We start from the raw sequence: 17,009 nt of genomic DNA on the forward strand, positions 1-17,009 counted from the left end.
TCCCACATCTCCACCTCCCTCAACCATTCCTACTCTGAGACACTTTACACCGCACACGTCCTTAGAGCGCTCCCTTCTCAGAGAGCCCGCACATCTCTTCAAGAGTCCCCACTCCTCAGGCACCTCACTTCACAGAGCCAATCCCCACCCCCAGCTCCCACTCTTCCTCATAGTCTCCCATGTCTCAGAGCATCCCACTCCTCGGGGACCTACACATCTCAGAGTCTTAACTTCTCAGAGCACTGCACTCTTCCTCCAAGCCACCCCTTGCTTCTCAGACCCTCCCTAGCCTCTCAGAACCCCATCAACACCCCTACCCCCATTCATCTCCAGAAGCCCGGAGCCCCAGACCCCTGCTCCCCTCAGCCTCAGTGCCAGCAGGTGGGTCACTTGGGCTCCCGGCCTCCCAGTTCCCCCTCCCCCCACCTCTAATATTCCATAGGGGGTACAGGTACGTGTGGTGATGGTGGTTGGAAGGTCAAAACTGAGTGATTTTCTCAGTTGCAGAAATCACTTCTATTCACCTTTCAAGGTCCAGCTTATTAAGAGTGACCTTGCTTTATTCATTCTTTTGCTTTACAGCATTCCGCTAGCACGTGAAGGATGCTTTCTGAGGACCTACTCTGTGATGCACCCCCAAATCAGAGCGAATCTTCACAGGCCTTTGTTTCTAGCTGCTAGGACTCCTGGCATCAGAGGGTTCTTGTGCGAGAGAAAAGGATTTATTCTCGGACATAAATCACTTCTCCAAAGTCATGGGACCTCCTAGAGCCTGTTTGCAATGGGGACAGACCCCAGACGAGGCTCATAAAGGGACCTCAACCTCCTGGGAACCCTTCAGGACAGGGCCCATCTTCTTCACATTGCTGCTGGAGAGGAAATGCAAACACCAACTGGTCTGATTAGATTCGGGCACTCCAAAGGGAATGGAAATGAATGATGTAGGCTAGTGTAAGAACAACCTGGAAAGCTCCTTGATGAAGGAAACCTGACACTTGGCCCCAGTAACAGGAAGTACTAGAACATGTGGGGACCATGGAGAGCTGGTACCCTGTACAAAAGGTCAGCCACTACTAGTGCAGCACCACACAGGAGGTCTGAAAAGTAGTGGGTAACTTTGGTATCCTTCAGAGAACAGTGGTGGGGAGATGGGTTGAGAGCTTCAGGGACCATCTGAGACAAAAACCTTAAGTCACCTGGTGGAGAGGAGAGACCTACAGAGAGGGAAAAACTGATGGGACAAGATCCCGAAGGAGACCAGAAGAGTGTGGGTTAGAACCTGGAAGATGCTGATGCAAGAGCAGCCAGCTCAGAGCAGGTGAAACAGAGCTACCTTTGGAGACCATCAGGGGTTCCCACCCCATAGGAATGGCTGGCTGCCTTTACCCAAAGTGATACTTTTGTCCAAAAGGCCTAGAGCTCCCTGGAGACAAGGACTATGTCCCCATCCACGTGGCTGGGTGCTGGCCTAGGTCATCACTTCTGAGATTCAGGCCCCAGGCTCAAGGAGCCACACTGCCTACCTTGGACCCTGGAGAAGTACCTGGCACCCCAGTTCGTTCTTGCCTCCTCACAGAGCTGTTGTAGGGCAGGGAGAATTTTCCCAAAGGGAAACTCAGCCCCAGTTAATGTAGAAGGATCTACACATTTTTGGTTCTTTGGCAATGCATGCTTTAGTAGTTTAAGAATTCAGCCTCTGATGGGAGGCCTGGGTTCAAAATCTGGCTAGGTGTGTAAGCAGAGAGAATCCAGATCCTGGTTTACGCCATGTCTAGCACAGTGCCTCTATGTATCTGAGAGGGGACTCATCATGGGTCTGGCACATCTGAGACCACAGGGTGAAGTGGGGAAAGCCAGGCTGAGCTTGTGACCAACTCCGGACTTTGTGGAAATCCGAAGTCCTTTCCTCAGGGGTCTCTCTAGTCCCTCGATGTATCTCTGTGCCCTTTTGAAACTATGTAACCATGGGCCAAATTTCGATCTCTCTGAGCCACTGTCCTCACATGAAAATATATATAATACCTATGCCACAAGATGCAGGTGGTGATTAAATAATGCACCTAAAACGCTTATCAGTGTGCCAGGCACATCAGAGAAGCTTGAGAAATGGCAACTCTAAAATCCTGCATTCTGGTCCATGGACCCCACTACCCCAAGCCCACAGGTGTGCACGTAGGTGATGGAGTGGGCAGTGGGATGGACACACCTGACTATTAACAATCTGGACTCAGACAAGGGGGCAGGCAGGTGAGAGAAGCCTCACACGGGCCACAGACTACTCTGGGCTCCAGAGAATGGAGACAGAGAGGCAGGTGGCAAGATGAAGGCAGGGAAAGAGGTGGAGGAGACAGAGGCAAAAGGGAACAACAAGAGAGACGGAGCAACAGCCATGCAGAGACCAAAGGGGAATGGGAACAGGGCCCAGGAGATGCCACGTTGAAGGATCCCAGCTCAGCCTGAGCTGAGGTGGACAATTCTGGGACACAGGGACAGACAGATAAGCTGACAACAGAAAAGGCTTTGGAGACCTCGGAGCGGAAAGGTTTACTCTTTACAGACCCCCTCCTTGTAGACCCCCTTAATTCTTGTGGGGATAGGCAAGACCACTGGAGGCTGCCAGAGGCCATAAACCTTTCCCAGCTCACGCTCAGCACTCCTCAGTCTGTGGCCCTAAACAATCAGCCTCAGGCAGATGGGGCGCCCATGGTCCATCCTTGTTACCCTGTTGCACTGGGCAGCGTGGCCTGAGGGGGCCCTAATCTCTCCCACCTTTATTACCCACGCCACCGTGGACGAGGAAGCCAGTCCACAGGGCTTGCCAGGCATGTGCAGTAAAAACAGAAAAGTGTCCGTTAAAAAGCCCTGCAACCTGAGATGACTGAAGAGCCAGATTCCTGCACCTCGTTCAACTCTCTCCCAGGTGCTTAGATGACCCCAACCTACAGGCCCTGAGATGGGCACAGTTGTCTGCCTGGGTAGGGCTGGCAGTGGTTTCATGCCAAGCCAGACTGAGGGTCTGCCTTTAAGTCTGGCCCGCAGATTGGGTAGAGCCGGGCGCACCCACAAGTGGCCAGGGGCAGAGCTCTGGCATTTGCTGTACCCTGCTGAAGTCCAAGGTTAGCTAAAGGGTGGAGTCCATCAGGGAATGGCCATTCTCAGGAAGCATGATGCGAGTGCTAGGGCCTGTCTGGGTGGAGGGTGTGTAGCGAACAGACTTGTGGGTGGACCGGCGAAGGCACAGACAGCAGAGGAGGTGGCGGAAGGTGCGGCGCATCTCAGCATCTCGGCATGAGTACACCACGGCGTTGACCAGCGAGTTGGCCTCGGCTAAGAGTAGGAAATATTTCTCCACAGCCAGGACGTTGCAGGACTTGCAGCCCAGACCATCCAGAAGCAGCACCACCTGGCCCGGTGTCCAGCAGACCACAAACGCCCCTGCGGGATGGAGCCTGATGTGAGCAGCGCCAGCTGTTGCAATGGCTCAGAACTGGAGGAGTCTCCAGAGCTTGGGCGACAGCTGTGCAGTTTGTAGGGAAGAGCTGCCTGTCTTGCTGCCTTTGTAGCATGATGGGGCAGAACTGCTAAGAGGGGAAACCTTTCTCTGATTGTCTGCCAGAGGAAAGCCCTTCCTAACTGGTACACGGTGGACAGGACCCTGGACATTTCTACATAGAGATTTGTTCTTTGGGGGAAAGGTCACTGTGGGACCGAACGATTACTCGGTGGCGGAACAGGAATGATTAGGAAGAGTTGCTCTTTGTTTTTTGGGGGTGGTGTGTGCACCTCCCCTGCTCAGACCATTCTACATTCAACCGCCAGACCTCATTACTCCTGGCTAAGAACTCTTAAGGGCTTCCCATGGAACAGAGAACAAAATATGACTCCTGTCTGTGCCTTTTGAGGCCGTGCTGACCTTCTCTTCCTGCGGACCAGTCGCGTGGGCCTTCTCCCCTCTTTGGAGACACTGGGCTGGTCCTGTTTGGGGCTGTCACCTTCTGTTCCCTCTGCCTGGAACTCTTGCCTTGCCTCTGCCCAGGTGGCACCTCCTTGGAGAACATTCCCCACCCAGATCATCCCCTCCCATCATGCTCTATCAGTCTCGCAGGAGTTGGGAAGTAGGGTGCCACTCACCCAGGATGATGACAACAGTCTTGACCAGGCTGAGCGTGGTTTCACGGTAGTGGGGGTGGCAGCTGACATGCTCTGCCATGCGCTGCACCCGCCGCCTCACATAGAAGAAAATGCGAGTGTAGACAGCCACCATGAGCAGGAAGACGAGCAGGCTGGACAGGGCCCAGACGGCCAGGTAGGAGCGGCTGAGCAGGGGGGCCATGCGCGAGCAGCGGTCCAGGGCGCAGAGGCAGTGCCAGGAGTGGGCGGGCAGCAGCCCCAGGCCCAGCGCGGCCACCCACACGCCCACGATGAGCATGATGACCCGGCCTCGGGGCAGGCGGCTGTGCAGCTGCACGGCCATCACACTGCGGTGCCGCTCCACGGCGATGGCCAGGAGTGTGGCCACGGACGCCGTCAGGCTCGTGTCCAACAGGCCCTGCCGCAAGAACCAGCCCTGAAGTGAGAGCCGGGCTGTGCGCGGGCCTGTGTGGAACATGAGGAAGAGGTAGGCTACACCGGCAAAGAGGTCAGCTGCGGCCAGGTTGCCAAGCAGGTAGTAAATGGGCTGGTGGAAGCGACGGTTGGAGGCGATGGCCGCGATGACCAGCAGGTTGGTCAGCAGCACCAGCACGCTGACAGTCAGCCCCAGTGCCACCACAACCACATCTTTGGGCCGCCAGTGGGAGCTGAGCTCCTTGCCGCTGTTGTTGTAGAAGAAGCCGATGGTCTCATTGTAGTAGCACTGGCCCATGGTGACCATCTGGGGGCACAGAGGGAAAGGTCAGTACAGAAGGTCCTTGTTGGAAGGACAGAGAAGGGAGCAGCAGCCAGAGGGAGGATTAGGACAGGAAGGGCAAGGGTCTCAAACTCAGATGCATGAGGGCAAAGTGGTAGTGGTAGGGGCCAGGGTGACCTGGAAAAGCAAGTCTGTGAGTTCGGGGGTGGGGTGGGGAAGTTGTTGCTTAATTACTAATAAGACTCTTAGAAGGGTATCTCCCAAATCAAACGACTGGGTGGTTTTGTTTTTAACCTAAAGAATCAAAACAAAACTCATTTGCCCACGCGGTGCCAACCTGGGACCAATCTGTGTGTGTGTGTGGCGGGGGGGTCGGTTAGGGCAGGTCAAAGAGGTGTGGGCTGTGAAAGCAGGCAAGGGAGGGTCAGTTTGGTGTTGGGGTCAGTGCAGGGAGCGGAGCCCATGGGGCGTGTGTGCGCAGGGTGGGGCCACTGCTAGGACCTTGCAGGAGGTCGGTGCTGGGACGTGGAAGTGACTCGGGCAATCAGATTGGGGGCAGTGAGGCAGCCCCACAAGTTGGGCGGCGGGCTCTGGGCGCGAGCGCTCCCGAAGCAGGCGGGGGATCGGGCCGTTTCGAGTGGGACAAAAGGGGCGGTCAGGAAGGCGGCAGCAGGCCGGGCCTCTGGGGGCCCCCAGGCTAGGGGAGGAAGAGGAGGAGGTAGGAGAGGAGGGGGCGGCGCCCGGGCCCCGCAGCACGTGCCGCGCCCTCCCCAGGCCCCGCGCCCACCCTCCCCCGTCCTCGCGGGTCTCACCTGAGCCGCCCGTCACGCCGCAGACAGGGTGGCCTCGCGCCCGAGACCCATGACCGGGGGACGAGGGCTGGAGCAGAAGAGCGTCTGGGTGCGCCTGGCGGGAGCGGCCAAGAGAGGACTGGAGGCGGGGTCCCGCCGCCCCGCCCCGCCCCCGCCGCAGCGCCCCGCCCCGCCCGGTCCCCACCACCTGGAGGAGCCTCTCTTCCGCTGCCGCGGCGGGGACAGGGTCGCCCGGAACCGCAGCTCCCCTCTTTCCTCTCCGCCTCGCGTCTCCTCGGTCGCCCCTCTCCACTTCCGGCGCGGGACCCCCACCCCGAGTCCCCGCACACCTCACGCGCCCGCAGTTTTGGGCCTTCGCGGGGCTGAGTCACTCGCTGCCCGAGATTTCCCGCCGTGACCTGGCGCCGCCCGGGCCCACCTCCGGGTGGTCTCAGGGTCTGCGCCCCTGTCCCGGCCCCACCCCGCCCGCTCCCTCGTGTCCAATCCGTCGCCGAGTTCTAAGCCACGCCCTGATCCGACCCGGCTCCCACCGCCGCGACCCCAGCCCCTCCTTGGCTTCGCCGGCTTAGAGCTACCGCGCGACGCAGCCTCCCTTGACCCGCAGACCTCTCTGGCCCCAGCTGACTCTCCGGCCGCACTCAGGTTTCTCGAAATCCAGCCCCCGGCAGCGCTGTTCCCTGCCCGGCCCACGCCTGTGGCGGCCCTGGACTCCCACGGCCCAGAGCACACAGCCCCATTGTCTCGGCTATCTGCACTTAGTTATGTTTGTTTGATTGTGCAGGACCGGATCGCACGCTGAGCTCCGGGAGGGCCGGCCCGGTGTGACTCAGCCAGGTGCCCAGGCCCAGCCTCTACTGCATGTAGGTGCTCGGGGTGTTCTGAGATGAAAGAAAGGGGGCTTTGGTTTCCCTGGTCGGTAAAATGGGGCGAAAAGATGCTGCCTCACCGACCTCTCCCCTGTCACCCTTCCCTGGCAAAGAAAGACACTCAAGGTTATAAAGGACACAGTTTATTCAGAGGCCACCAGACCCCAGGCAGGATGTTGAGTCTGGGTTGCCCACACCCTCCAATATCTGGTCACTTGGGATCAGCTAAGGAGGCAGACAGAGATGGGGGAGTGGCAACAACCAAAGTAGCAAAAAGCACCCCTATCCTAGGGGTCAGAGACTAGGGTGGACCTCAAGGACCCCATGATCTGTATTATTAACCCTGAGTGACCTCTGAACCTGAGTGGCCCTGTCGCTTGACATTGACCTGTGTCTAGTGCGGGGGGGATCCTGGTACATTGCTGCTGAAGGGTTTTAGTTCTCCCCTAGGCCATGTAGTCTTTCCCCATAGGAACTCTGCAGACACCCCAACATTGAACTCCTGGGATGTTGGGCCCATCTTCTCAGTCCTGGGCTTCTTGGTCAGAGTGCTGGGATAGTCAGAAATGGTCCTCAGCTTCCTCAGGCTGGGTGCCTGGGCAGCAGGTGGCCTTGGGCACAGACTCGTTGTGCAGCTTGGAGAGTAGCCGGGCCGTCTCCTGCGTGATCTCAAAATGCTTGGGCAGTGGGGTGCGGCGCAGAGGGCTGCCCTCACGGGAGGTGGCGGCAGGGCCGGGTCTTGGCCTCCGCAAGCTTCCTTGGGGCACTGATGTGACAGGGGTCTCCTCGCACAATTTGGAAGCCACCAGGGCCAAGCAGGACAGCTGGTGGGTGACAGGCCGTACACCCCCCCGGGGATACTTCACTGGCTGGCGGCTGAAGTGGCCACGGGACTGTGTCCCCAGGGGTGAGTCCTCAGGGCCTTGGCTGGACACTGTGGGATAGGGTGGTCAATGCTGAGCACCCCTAAGTCCTCTGGATACACCCCTCCCCCATTGTCATCACTCAGCCAAGCTACCCCAAGGCAGGGGCAACCCCAGAACCCCTGGGCTACCCCACAACACACTCACCTTCCTCTCCCTCATTTTTGGTGTCTTTGGTTACTTCCTCTTCCTGGTCCCTCTGCAGAGTTGGAATCTGCAAGAAGAAACCCAAGAATGAGACCTCCAGCAATAAAATGCCAGTTCTTTGAGACTCGTAGACATGCAAAAGTTCCCTTGCAGTTCTGGTATCTGGGGAGAGATGATGCCCTTGAGAGTGTACTGCTTGTCCTCCTGTGAAGAGCAGTGTCATTAATCTCAACTGTGGGCTCTGTGAGGGCAGGAATGCCTTTGTTCAACAGAGGACCAGCCCGGAAAGTGACAGCCTTCTCTGCATTAGGAATGGATGAACTACCGGTCTTCATCCTGCTCTACTTTCTGCAATTTCAGGCCTGCTTTTTAGCTTATCTGAATATCTTTTAGTTCATCCTTTCGCTAAATGCTAATAGCAGTTGGAATTCTTTCTCTGTGTCCGGAGCACTTTCTGAGGTATTCCAGTTCTCAGAGTCCCACACCTCACCAGCAGCAGCTTTCCCAGCTCTGGGGTGCTGCAGGGGAGATCCTAGCTCTCGGGAATGGTAAGTGTATCAGGATCTGAGGGTCAGAAAGCCTCCCCTAAGAGTCTCATCTGTAAATGGTTTTCATTAACAGTATTTACCTCTTAGGGCAATTACTATGCAAGCACCCCTGCATTGTAGGCGTGCAGTCTATGGAGGCTTGCACAGCCCTCTTTGGCCTCACTTCCTTCCACCTTCCCCTCACTCATTCATTACAGCATGGGGCTGTGCCCTGAATACACCAGGCATGGTCCCACCTCAGGGCCTTTGTACTGGCTGTTCCCTTTGCCTGGAACACCCTTCCCCTGATCTCCACCTGGCTTACTCCCCCCTCACATCCTTCCAGTCTTTGCTCAAACCCATCTTCTCCATGAGACCCACTCACAACATCCTATTTACTGCTACAAACTGCCCACCACCTCTCACCTTGATGTCCCTTGACATCCCTTGGTGCCCTTGATGTCCCCTACTTTACCCTACCCTTTCTTTTTTCTATAGTATTCATCACCTTGTAACATCCTGTATAACTGACTTTATATCATATTTCTTGTTTATTGTTGGTTTCTTTCCCACTAGAAGGTAGGCAACCAAGAGGATGGAGTCTTTGAATATTTTGCTAACTGATGCCTAGAACAATGCCTAGAGCAACGCTTGGCACATAGTAGGTGTTCAATAAATATTCTGTTGAAGGAATGAATGGTACTCATGTTAGTATCTCTGCAAGGCTCTACCCTGTTGTTACTCCATTATTTCCCACCACTCCATTCCTTACCTTTCCTTTCAGAATGAGTGCAGGGTAAATAAGGAAAGGAGAAAGGGAATGAAATAGAAAAATTTCAAGGGAAAGGAAGGAAGGAAGACAGGAGAGAGAGAGAATTAAATGGAGAGAAGGCTCTCCCCATGTCTGTGGGCCCAGCAGGTTCCTTACCTCTGTGGGCGTGGTCTCGGGATGCTTCTCCAGGGCACTAAGGGGCATGGTGTCTGGGTTGGGGTCCGAGGCTAGGGATATGGGCAGGGTGTCCAGGGCAGGTTGTGAGTATGGTGGCTGGGGGCTGGTTGGGAGGGTCGTAGGGGGTGGGCTGGGGTCTCGGGGCAGGGGCTCAGTGGCCAGGAAGAGGTCATCAATCCCGAAGATCTGCTCATAGTGTACAATGAGGAACTCGATGAGCTGGGCCTGGTGCACGGAGTCTAGCAGGCAGGTGACGGGGCCGGCGCTGGCTACCCCTGGACCGTCCGGCAGCCGCAACAGTGTCGGCCCAAACACAATGCCCAGGTTGTTGGCAGACATCTTGTTCTCCTCATACTGTGCAGCCACCCTGGGGACAGTGTGAGGAGAAGGGTCAGGGCACAGAGGCTATGGTTATTGGTCATCGGGTAGGATCTGCAAGCCAGGCTAGTGGCAGCTTGCCCAAGTCCTGGGTAAGTGGTCCCAGTCATTGTGTACGACCAGCAGCCACATGCCTGGCAATGGGGGTCAGGGGTCAGCATCCAAAGTCAGGAGTCATGTATTAAGTTTCAGAGCTCAGAAAACACATTCAAAGGTCAGAGGTCAGGGGTCAGTGGTCACATGTCCAAGGAAGGAGTCCTGGATCCGTGCCTCAGGTCAGAAGTCATGTGTCAAGGTCAAGGACAGTGCACACCTGAATAGATGGGCCACCAGGTGCCGCAGGGTGTTGTAGTTAGAGTCAGGCAGCTGCACCAAGAGGTTCTTCAGCGAGCGGATAACCTCAGGGCTGGGGCTGGGGGTCCCAGGGTCGTGCCCAGGGTCTGCATGCAGGGTCTTAGCCAGAGAGATGAAGGCGTCGTAGAGGTGGAAGGGGACCACGGGGTCAGTGAGCTGGGGGTGGAATGGCAGGGGGGACATGGGTGTGGGTGGGCTACAGAGGGTCCTCAGTCTGAGCCCACCCGGCCTCTGACTCCTGAGCTGCTAAGCACCCACCTCCTGGAGGAATCGCTTGAGAACACTCGAGACATCGTGAGGCGAGTTCCCTGACAGGTCAACCAATGCTCGGCCGTTCTCAAAAGCCTGGCACAGCCGTTCCACGCGGACCCGGGACCCGCTGACCCTATAAATGCCCTGAAGGGCAGGGGTGGGAAGTTGGACAGCTGGCTTGCAATCTGGCCATTGAGAGGGCTGGGTCACTCACTCTTGGGGGTGGTCAAGGGTCAAGGTGGCACCTGCACACTCAGGGCGCGCTGTTCTATCTCGGTGGTGCACCTGGTGATCACAAGGGGCACCTCCTCTGGGAAGTCCCTGGGCAGTTGCAGGAAGTTGACCCCAAAGAGGGGGGTCCGGGCTGGGAGCCGCTTATGTCCACAAAGGATCAGTAGAGTCTCCAGGCAGCGCTTGTGGCAGGTCAGAAAGCACTGAGGGAGAGGTCACAGGGTCAGGGAGGTCATTGGGGGTCAGTGGGGGAAGAGAAGGTCACAGGGATCCTCAGGGAGCAGGGGGCTCATAGGAGATCATCAGATCAGGGCAGGTCCCAGGGGTGGGAAGGTCTTAGGGATCTCAGGTCAGAGAGATGCCTGGGGTCAGAGAGGTCACTGGGGTTCAGCAGAGGTCATTAGGTCATCGGCTCAGGCCACACCTCCTCGCACTCAGTTCCGCTGACCATGAAAGCCTCGCACTCTCGGCACTTGGCTGGGCCCCGCAGCCGCCGCAGCCGGTGGGTCTGGGCCGCGTTGGACAGTGTCCACTTCTTGAACGGGGTGCCTGGCCCGTTCTCCAGCCCATCTCCCAGGTCTGCAGGGAGACAGGGTCAGGAGTGCCTAGTCCACCCCCACCCCACCCCTACCTGCTTCCAGCCTCACCAGGGTCTCGCTCCTCCAAGTCATCTGAAGATTCGGTGCCTGTGGACGAGACCTTCACCAGCCGCCTCGTGCCAGAGCCTGGAGTCAGAGGGTTACAGAGGTTGGGGGTCACAGAGGTCATGGGGAGGCTCCAAGGCTAAGGAAACATTCCTGGTTTTTGGCCTTCCAAAACCACCCACAGATGCCCTTGGGGAAAGGGTCAGAGGTCAGGAGGGGGTGGGTCAGACAGGTCAGGAGTTAGGGGTTGAAGAACCTGGGGGGTAGTTCAGAAGTTGGATCAAGAGAATGGGTCAGAGGTTGAGAAAATAGGTCAGGGTTGCAGGGTAGGTCAGAGGTCAAAGAAGGGGTTTGAGATTGAGGGTCAGAGCCTGGCCAGGGGCTGGAGGATGGTCCCACCTGGGCTGGAAGTGGGAGAGTCCTGGGACCGAGACTCGCTGCCACCACCCATGCTGTCCACATCACTGGCCAGAGTGGGGCCCAGAGTTCCTAGGAGGGGACAGGTCAGTTAGGTATGGCCTCCTGCCCCAGCACCACTCCTGCCTGCCCTTCACGGCACTCACCCTGCCAGCCTGTGCCAGTGTCCTCCCAAGGGCCTGGCTCAGCTGCACTCTCATCCAGCGGTGGAGGTGGGGCTCCAGAGAGCTTCTTTCTTGTGTCCAGAGGGGAACTGAAAGGAGAGGTTTGAGGGCTCTGATAACCAGGAAACTTGCCTGGGATGACATCACCCTGGCATCCCGTTTAGGCCCCAACTCCAAGTACTTGGGTCTGCAAGCCCTTATGGCCATGAGCATCGTGGCCCCCAGTGCAGTAGCCCCAAATTCCCAACTCTCCCACGACTGGGACAACCCCACCCACCTGCTTGGCTCCTACCTGACCCCGCTCCTGGGGACCCACCCGTGCGTGAACTCCTGGAAAGAGAAGGCTGGTGGCAGGGGCGGTGGGGCGTCGGGCCGCAGCGCCCTCACGAACTCCTGGTATCGCTGGCCCGGCTCAAAGGGCGCGCAGCACTCGGCCAGAGCGGCGAAGGCGCGGGGGCCGCGTTCTGCCTGAGCCCCTCGCAGCCCGAACAATCCCAGGGTCACCTGTGGGGCGGAGGCCTCAGGTGAGAGAGGGGCTGGGCCTGGGAGCCTGGGGCATGGCCTGACCCTGAGAGATACCAGCTCGGTCCAGGCTTGGGGGCGGGGCCGGGCAGTGGGAGGCGGCTTAGGGACAGGAGCGCGCAGCTGGGGTTGGGGGTGTGGTCAGAACCAGGGTGGGTCATCTTGGGTGTAGGACCCCCTGGGAGGGGGCCGAGGGGGAAGTGCAGTCAGGGTCTGGGGGGCCGGAACTGGCTGTCCAGCAAGAGGGAGCAGGTCCTGGTGCTCTGGAGGTGGTTTAGGGGCAGGAGGCGCCCAGCCGGGGCGAATGAGTGTGGTGGGCAGCCGTCGGGTTAGGGTCTCACCCGCCTCAGCACTTCGTCCCCCTGCAGCACCAGTTTGCGCACGTGTGATACGATCCGCTGCTTGGCGGCCTCCAGGTCCTGCTGCCGCGCATTGGCCTCGCGGACGCAGGCCTGGTACAGCGCCTCGGCCTCCTGCGCCTGGAGAGACCAAGGCAGGGAGTGTGTGTGGGACAGATAGTGGGACCGGGGGTGCCGAAGCACAGGGGGGCACGGGGCCGAATCCCCACCTTGGTCTGGGCCTCCTCTCGCGAGCGCCGCCGCCGCTCCTGCTGCTTGTTGGGTCCCGGCTGGGCCTGGGGGGCCGGGTCTTCGGGGGACGCCTGGGAGCGCACCCGCAGGTCCTCGCTGCGCTGCACATACTGGAGCTGGGCCCGCCGCAGTGCTTGTACTGCCTCGTTCTGTGGGCGGAGGAGGGACGCGGTCACTGCTTCTTCATCTGCTTCCCCAGTCCGCTTCCCCAGCCCCCCACCCTAGACCTTACCATCCGCTTCTGCTCTTTCATCCACTGCTCTTTAAACTCCTTCCGCCACTTCTCAATCTCAGTCCGTTTGGCAGCCAGGGGCTGGGAAGGATGGGGAATGGGGATGCTGCCTCAGGGCTACTCGATCATTGCATTCACTGGGGCCACATGTCTTTCATCCTTTGGACCCTTTTCTGGGTCTGCACTCTCTCTCCTGGGTCTTCTCACCCAGAAGACCTCTGCCCTCCCCTAGCCCAGTGTCTCCAGAAAGTCTCAGTGGTCACCTCCATCCTTTGTGCCTAGACCCAAAGATGCCAAGGCCCTCTTCCTGGGCACACTTGGCACCTCGCCCCGTGGCCCGCAGAAGAACAAAAGCACGGTTTCGCAATAGCACAGGGAGCCTTGTTCGAATCTCTGCTGGGTAACCTTGGGCAAGTTCCTCAGCATCCCCGGGTCTCAGCTTCCTCACCAGCAAATGGTACTGATGGTAACGGTGCCTTCCTCCAGGTGGTTGTGGAGGGAATAATGCATGAAGGGCCCCCTCACCTGGTAGTAGTCTCTTTTCTGCTGGGCCACTGTCTCCATGGCCAGGGCTCCCAGGCTGAGGTCGTGCTCCAGAAACAGGGTGTAGATGTACTGCAGTGGCATGTGGCTCTGAGGGTGGGGAGAGGCCGTCTGGTGTTGGAGGATGCTGAGGATCTAGGGGTATCTGGCTGGGGTTCTGGAGAGACTGGGCTCTGGGGGGGGGGTGCTCATGGCTACCTGCTGGTGGATGGACACCTTTCCCGCCTCAGCAATCTTCATGATGTTTTTGGCAAACTCCAGCTCTGGGGGCAGACAGCAGGGGTCTGAGTCAGGCAGGGTGTGAGCACTGCAGGGTCTGGGCAGGGCCTGGGACCCGGTAGAAGGGGCCCTCACCATGGCTGGCTCTCTTCTCAGTCCAGGCCAGCAGCTCCTTGGCGTAGCGGCTCCAGGTCTTAGCATACTCCAGGGCTGCATCCACACCCCCCTTGGTCCGAATGAGCCGCAAGTCCAGTTCCTCCCCTGGGGCAGACGGTTGGACCTCTGACCTCTGAACCCTCCCATGGAAGCCTTCCCTGAGCCCTCAAACCAGACCAGTGGACCCTGTTCTACACCCTATGGCTTCCCCAAACACCCCCTTGTTTTCATTTGTCCAGGTTGTTTTACACTGATTCTCCACTCCGACTGGGGGCTCCCTGAGTACAGGGGTTCAGATCTGTTGTGTGCACTGCCGTGTCCCTGGCGCGTGGAATAGGCAGTTGACGATGGAAGGACTCCTTTCTGCCCCTCCCCCACCTCGCTTGGCCTCAAAGCCCCCCTACCTGTAAGGGGTGCAGGATCCTCTGGGGAGGGACCACTCCAACGGTTGGTTTCACTCGCCTGAGGGGGAGGGAGACAGCATTCAGGAACAAGCAGGGCAGGGGCTCCACCTTCCTCAGACCCCTTCCTCCAAGGTCCCCTCCTCCCTGTCCCCTTGGTCCCATCCCTCACCAAAGTGGCTGTGGGGGTCTTGTCAGGTTCTGGGTCTCCTGAAAGCACAGGGTCTCCAGCCAGCATCTCAAGGGTCCTGGGAGGTAAGGGTGTCAGGATGCCACCCTCCACCCAGTCTGTCCCACCTAGGGGTGCTGGGGGCCCCAAGGCAGTTTGGGGATGGTCCTAGGTATCACCTCTGTGACGTCTATTGTATCTAGGAGTCCTGAGGGATGGGGCTTTAGAGGGGAAAGTAGGTAAGCTTTTTTTTATGGGACTTGAGATAGAATTTGAAGGATCCCAGGTAACTTTGGGGTTCAGAGTAGGATTATAAAGCTCTCAAGTGTTTTAAGGGGTCACAAGGGTCACAAGAAGGATACGTGGGGGCCCTAGGATCACTTTGGGGATTTCAGGTGGATTTGGGGGGTTGAATTTTGGGATATTCAGGTGTTTTGAGGATCCAGAAGTTGCAGGTTCCTAATGGGGTTTCAGGCACCTAAATGGTTAGGGATTTGGGGGGTCCTGGTGGAATTTGGGGTTACTCAGGCACAGACTCACACGTTCCCAAGTGAGATGTCGAGGTTGTCCAGGCTCCGGAAGATATCACTGTATCTCTTCCTGCTCTCAGGAGCTGAGGGTAGCCCTTGGGGAGGGGAGTATCACACATGGGCCAATGGAAGCCTCCCTCCACCCACCGCACTTTGGCAGGTTGTTTGGAGGATCGGGGTAGGGTGGGGGCGTGGGGGGGGGGAGAGAGAGAGAGAGAGAGAGAGGGAAAGGGAAGAGAGAGAGAGTTCTGTTCCCATGGGGAGTATAGGATGGCGTGGGTGTCTGAGCTGGGATGGAGGGAGCGTGGGCTTGGGTGGGGCCCGACTTGGGACAGGCAGATGGACTCAGGCACAACCCAACACAGAGACAGCTGCTTAGAGGAGCAGAGACACCCACACATGCATTGGCCCAGAAGCAAAGCGACAAAACAGAGGTCCTAGATACAGCCACACTGTCTCCCGGGACAGAGCCGGCTTGACAATGGAACCACATGGACCTCAGCCCAGACAGATGGAAATACACGTGGGACAGAACGGCACATGGCCTGCCACAGAAACACACACAGCCAGCCTGAAACCACAAGAGGCATAAAGACCAAATGACAATCAATATGCAAAGCAGAGACACAAAGACAGGCGGAAACGAAGTCGGACCTTGCCACATTTCTGTCGCAGGCACCACTTCTAGGGAGCCCAGATCAGCATGTCCCCCTCCCCGGGCAATGGAGTAGCCGGGTGGGGATCCTGCCGCGTTGCCCTCTCCATCAGCGGTCGTGACACCCTGCCCCCATCACAAATATCAGAAGCAGAAGCGGCCACTTCCCCTTCCTGGGCCCCCTCCCCCAGGCATCCGGGGTGAAGACTCCAAAGGGGGAGGGGGGATCAGGGACTGGTGTCCCGGGTCCCCCTCAGCTTGGGGGTTCCCACAGTGGAGCATGCCCGTGTCCTCCCCATTCAGGAACTCCTCTCCCGGCTCTCTGGACGGAGAGGGATAGGCGGGGCCCCTCATTGATTTAGGAAGTAGGATACTGTCGGGGGAGGCCCCTCTCTGATCCCGTATCCCGGACTGCCTACCCGGCTCTGTTGAGTCCATGGTCCGGCCCTAGGATCGCTCGGCTGGGACGGGGATTGGGATGGAATCGTGCGCCGGCGCCAGCGGGGCCCAGCCCCGATTTCCTGCTGCGGCCGCCGCTGCCCGGGTTCCTCGTCGCCCCGCCTCGCGGAGGCCCCGCCCCGAGGAGGCCCCGCCCCCAGCCACGCCTCTGCTGGTCGGCCGCACCCTCTAGGCAGGGGAGCGCGGACCACGCCCCCTGCCCGAGCAGCTGGATATGCGGCTGAGCCAGGACCTCCTGAGTGACCTGCGGAAATGACTCCATCCCGGCCAGGGTTCCCTCCCCATATCTTTGCGGGGTCCCCAAACCCCAGCACACTCCCCTTGCAGTGAGTCCACAGAGTCTGCCTGGCCTGAGGAGCCTGTCCCAAACCTTTCACGTTCTACGACCCAATGATGCCCCTGCCCAGGGGTCTCTTGGACCTCTGAGCTCATCCCAACCTGGCTGGGGCAATGGGAGCCCCCTGGCTGGAGGTGTGATGTCCTGCCTGATTCCAGTTGAAACTGAAGTCCCCTAACAACGCTGGGGCTGGAGATACAACTGGGGGACACCCAGTAATGCTCAGTGCTGGATCAGGTTCTTGAAGACCCAGTTACAGCAGAGCCGGAGCGCCCTTAGCACTTCTCTCAGTCATGGAGGACACAGAGACCCTCGCCCTGAGCCCCGGCAAGAATCATCCCCAGCAAATCACAAGTCCAGAGTGCTCCCCTTCTTGTTGCCTCAAATTGTCTCAAGGATTCCATGTGACCCCAGCAGCCCTTCTGCTGGATGGGGCCTGGCACCCGCGCCCCTCCAGAAACCTTGGCCAGTGTTCGGGGCCCACCTGATGCTCACAGCTGGTCCCAGCCCTTTTCCCACTTCGGCTCCCAGGGCCTTCCTTGGGCTGTGGGCCACACTCCTCCTGATGGGAAGCCAGGCAGGGGTGGGCTGCTGAGGATGACCAAGGGGCAAGGGCAGGAAAGGGTAGAGAGCTCCTCACTGAACATCGGTGGGGAGGAGGAAGTCGTCCAGAAGCCCGGGCC

At 58.5% G+C, this 17,009-nt stretch overlaps 2 protein-coding genes across 7 annotated transcripts; both read right to left on the reverse strand.

Moving 5' to 3' along the window:
• Positions 1-428: 428 nt before the first annotated feature.
• LPAR2 (lysophosphatidic acid receptor 2) lies at positions 429-4,873 on the reverse strand. The gene is made up of 2 exons (XM_022558699.3): positions 4,132-4,873; positions 429-3,435 (listed from the first exon to the last, which is right to left on the reverse strand). Exons 1-2 carry the CDS (start codon positions 4,871-4,873, stop codon positions 3,122-3,124), a joined length of 1,056 nt encoding a protein of 351 aa, XP_022414407.1. The 3' UTR covers positions 429-3,121.
• A 1,781-nt stretch (positions 4,874-6,654) lies between these two features.
• GMIP (GEM interacting protein) lies at positions 6,655-16,080 on the reverse strand. 6 transcript variants are annotated; one of them, XM_089905341.1, is made up of 21 exons: positions 15,950-16,080; positions 14,888-15,026; positions 14,349-14,424; positions 14,180-14,237; positions 13,755-13,880; positions 13,599-13,663; positions 13,383-13,490; positions 12,858-12,938; positions 12,604-12,774; positions 12,377-12,514; positions 11,830-12,017; positions 11,496-11,602; positions 11,332-11,421; positions 10,936-11,013; positions 10,713-10,867; positions 10,303-10,491; positions 10,064-10,201; positions 9,765-9,961; positions 9,053-9,440; positions 7,598-7,664; positions 6,655-7,461 (listed from the first exon to the last, which is right to left on the reverse strand). In XM_089905341.1, the coding sequence occupies exons 1-21, from the start codon at positions 15,966-15,968 to the stop codon at positions 7,088-7,090; spliced, it is 2,952 nt and encodes a 983-aa protein (XP_089761467.1). In that variant the 5' UTR covers positions 15,969-16,080; the 3' UTR covers positions 6,655-7,087. The 6 variants fall into 6 exon arrangements, with proteins under 6 accessions (XP_089761467.1, XP_022414285.2, XP_022414288.2 ...); XM_022558577.2 differs by having other exon boundaries at positions 11,806-12,017; XM_022558580.3 differs by having other exon boundaries at positions 14,886-14,970; positions 15,950-16,079.
• Positions 16,081-17,009: the final 929 nt, after the last annotated feature.

Source organism: Delphinapterus leucas, unplaced genomic scaffold, assembly GCF_059928025.1.
Source record: "Delphinapterus leucas isolate spDelLeu-1000000601 "Yukka" unplaced genomic scaffold, BTC_Dleu_Yukka2 spDelLeu_asBTCV2_sq25, whole genome shotgun sequence".
NCBI classification, from domain to species: Eukaryota; Metazoa; Chordata; class Mammalia; order Artiodactyla; family Monodontidae; genus Delphinapterus; species Delphinapterus leucas.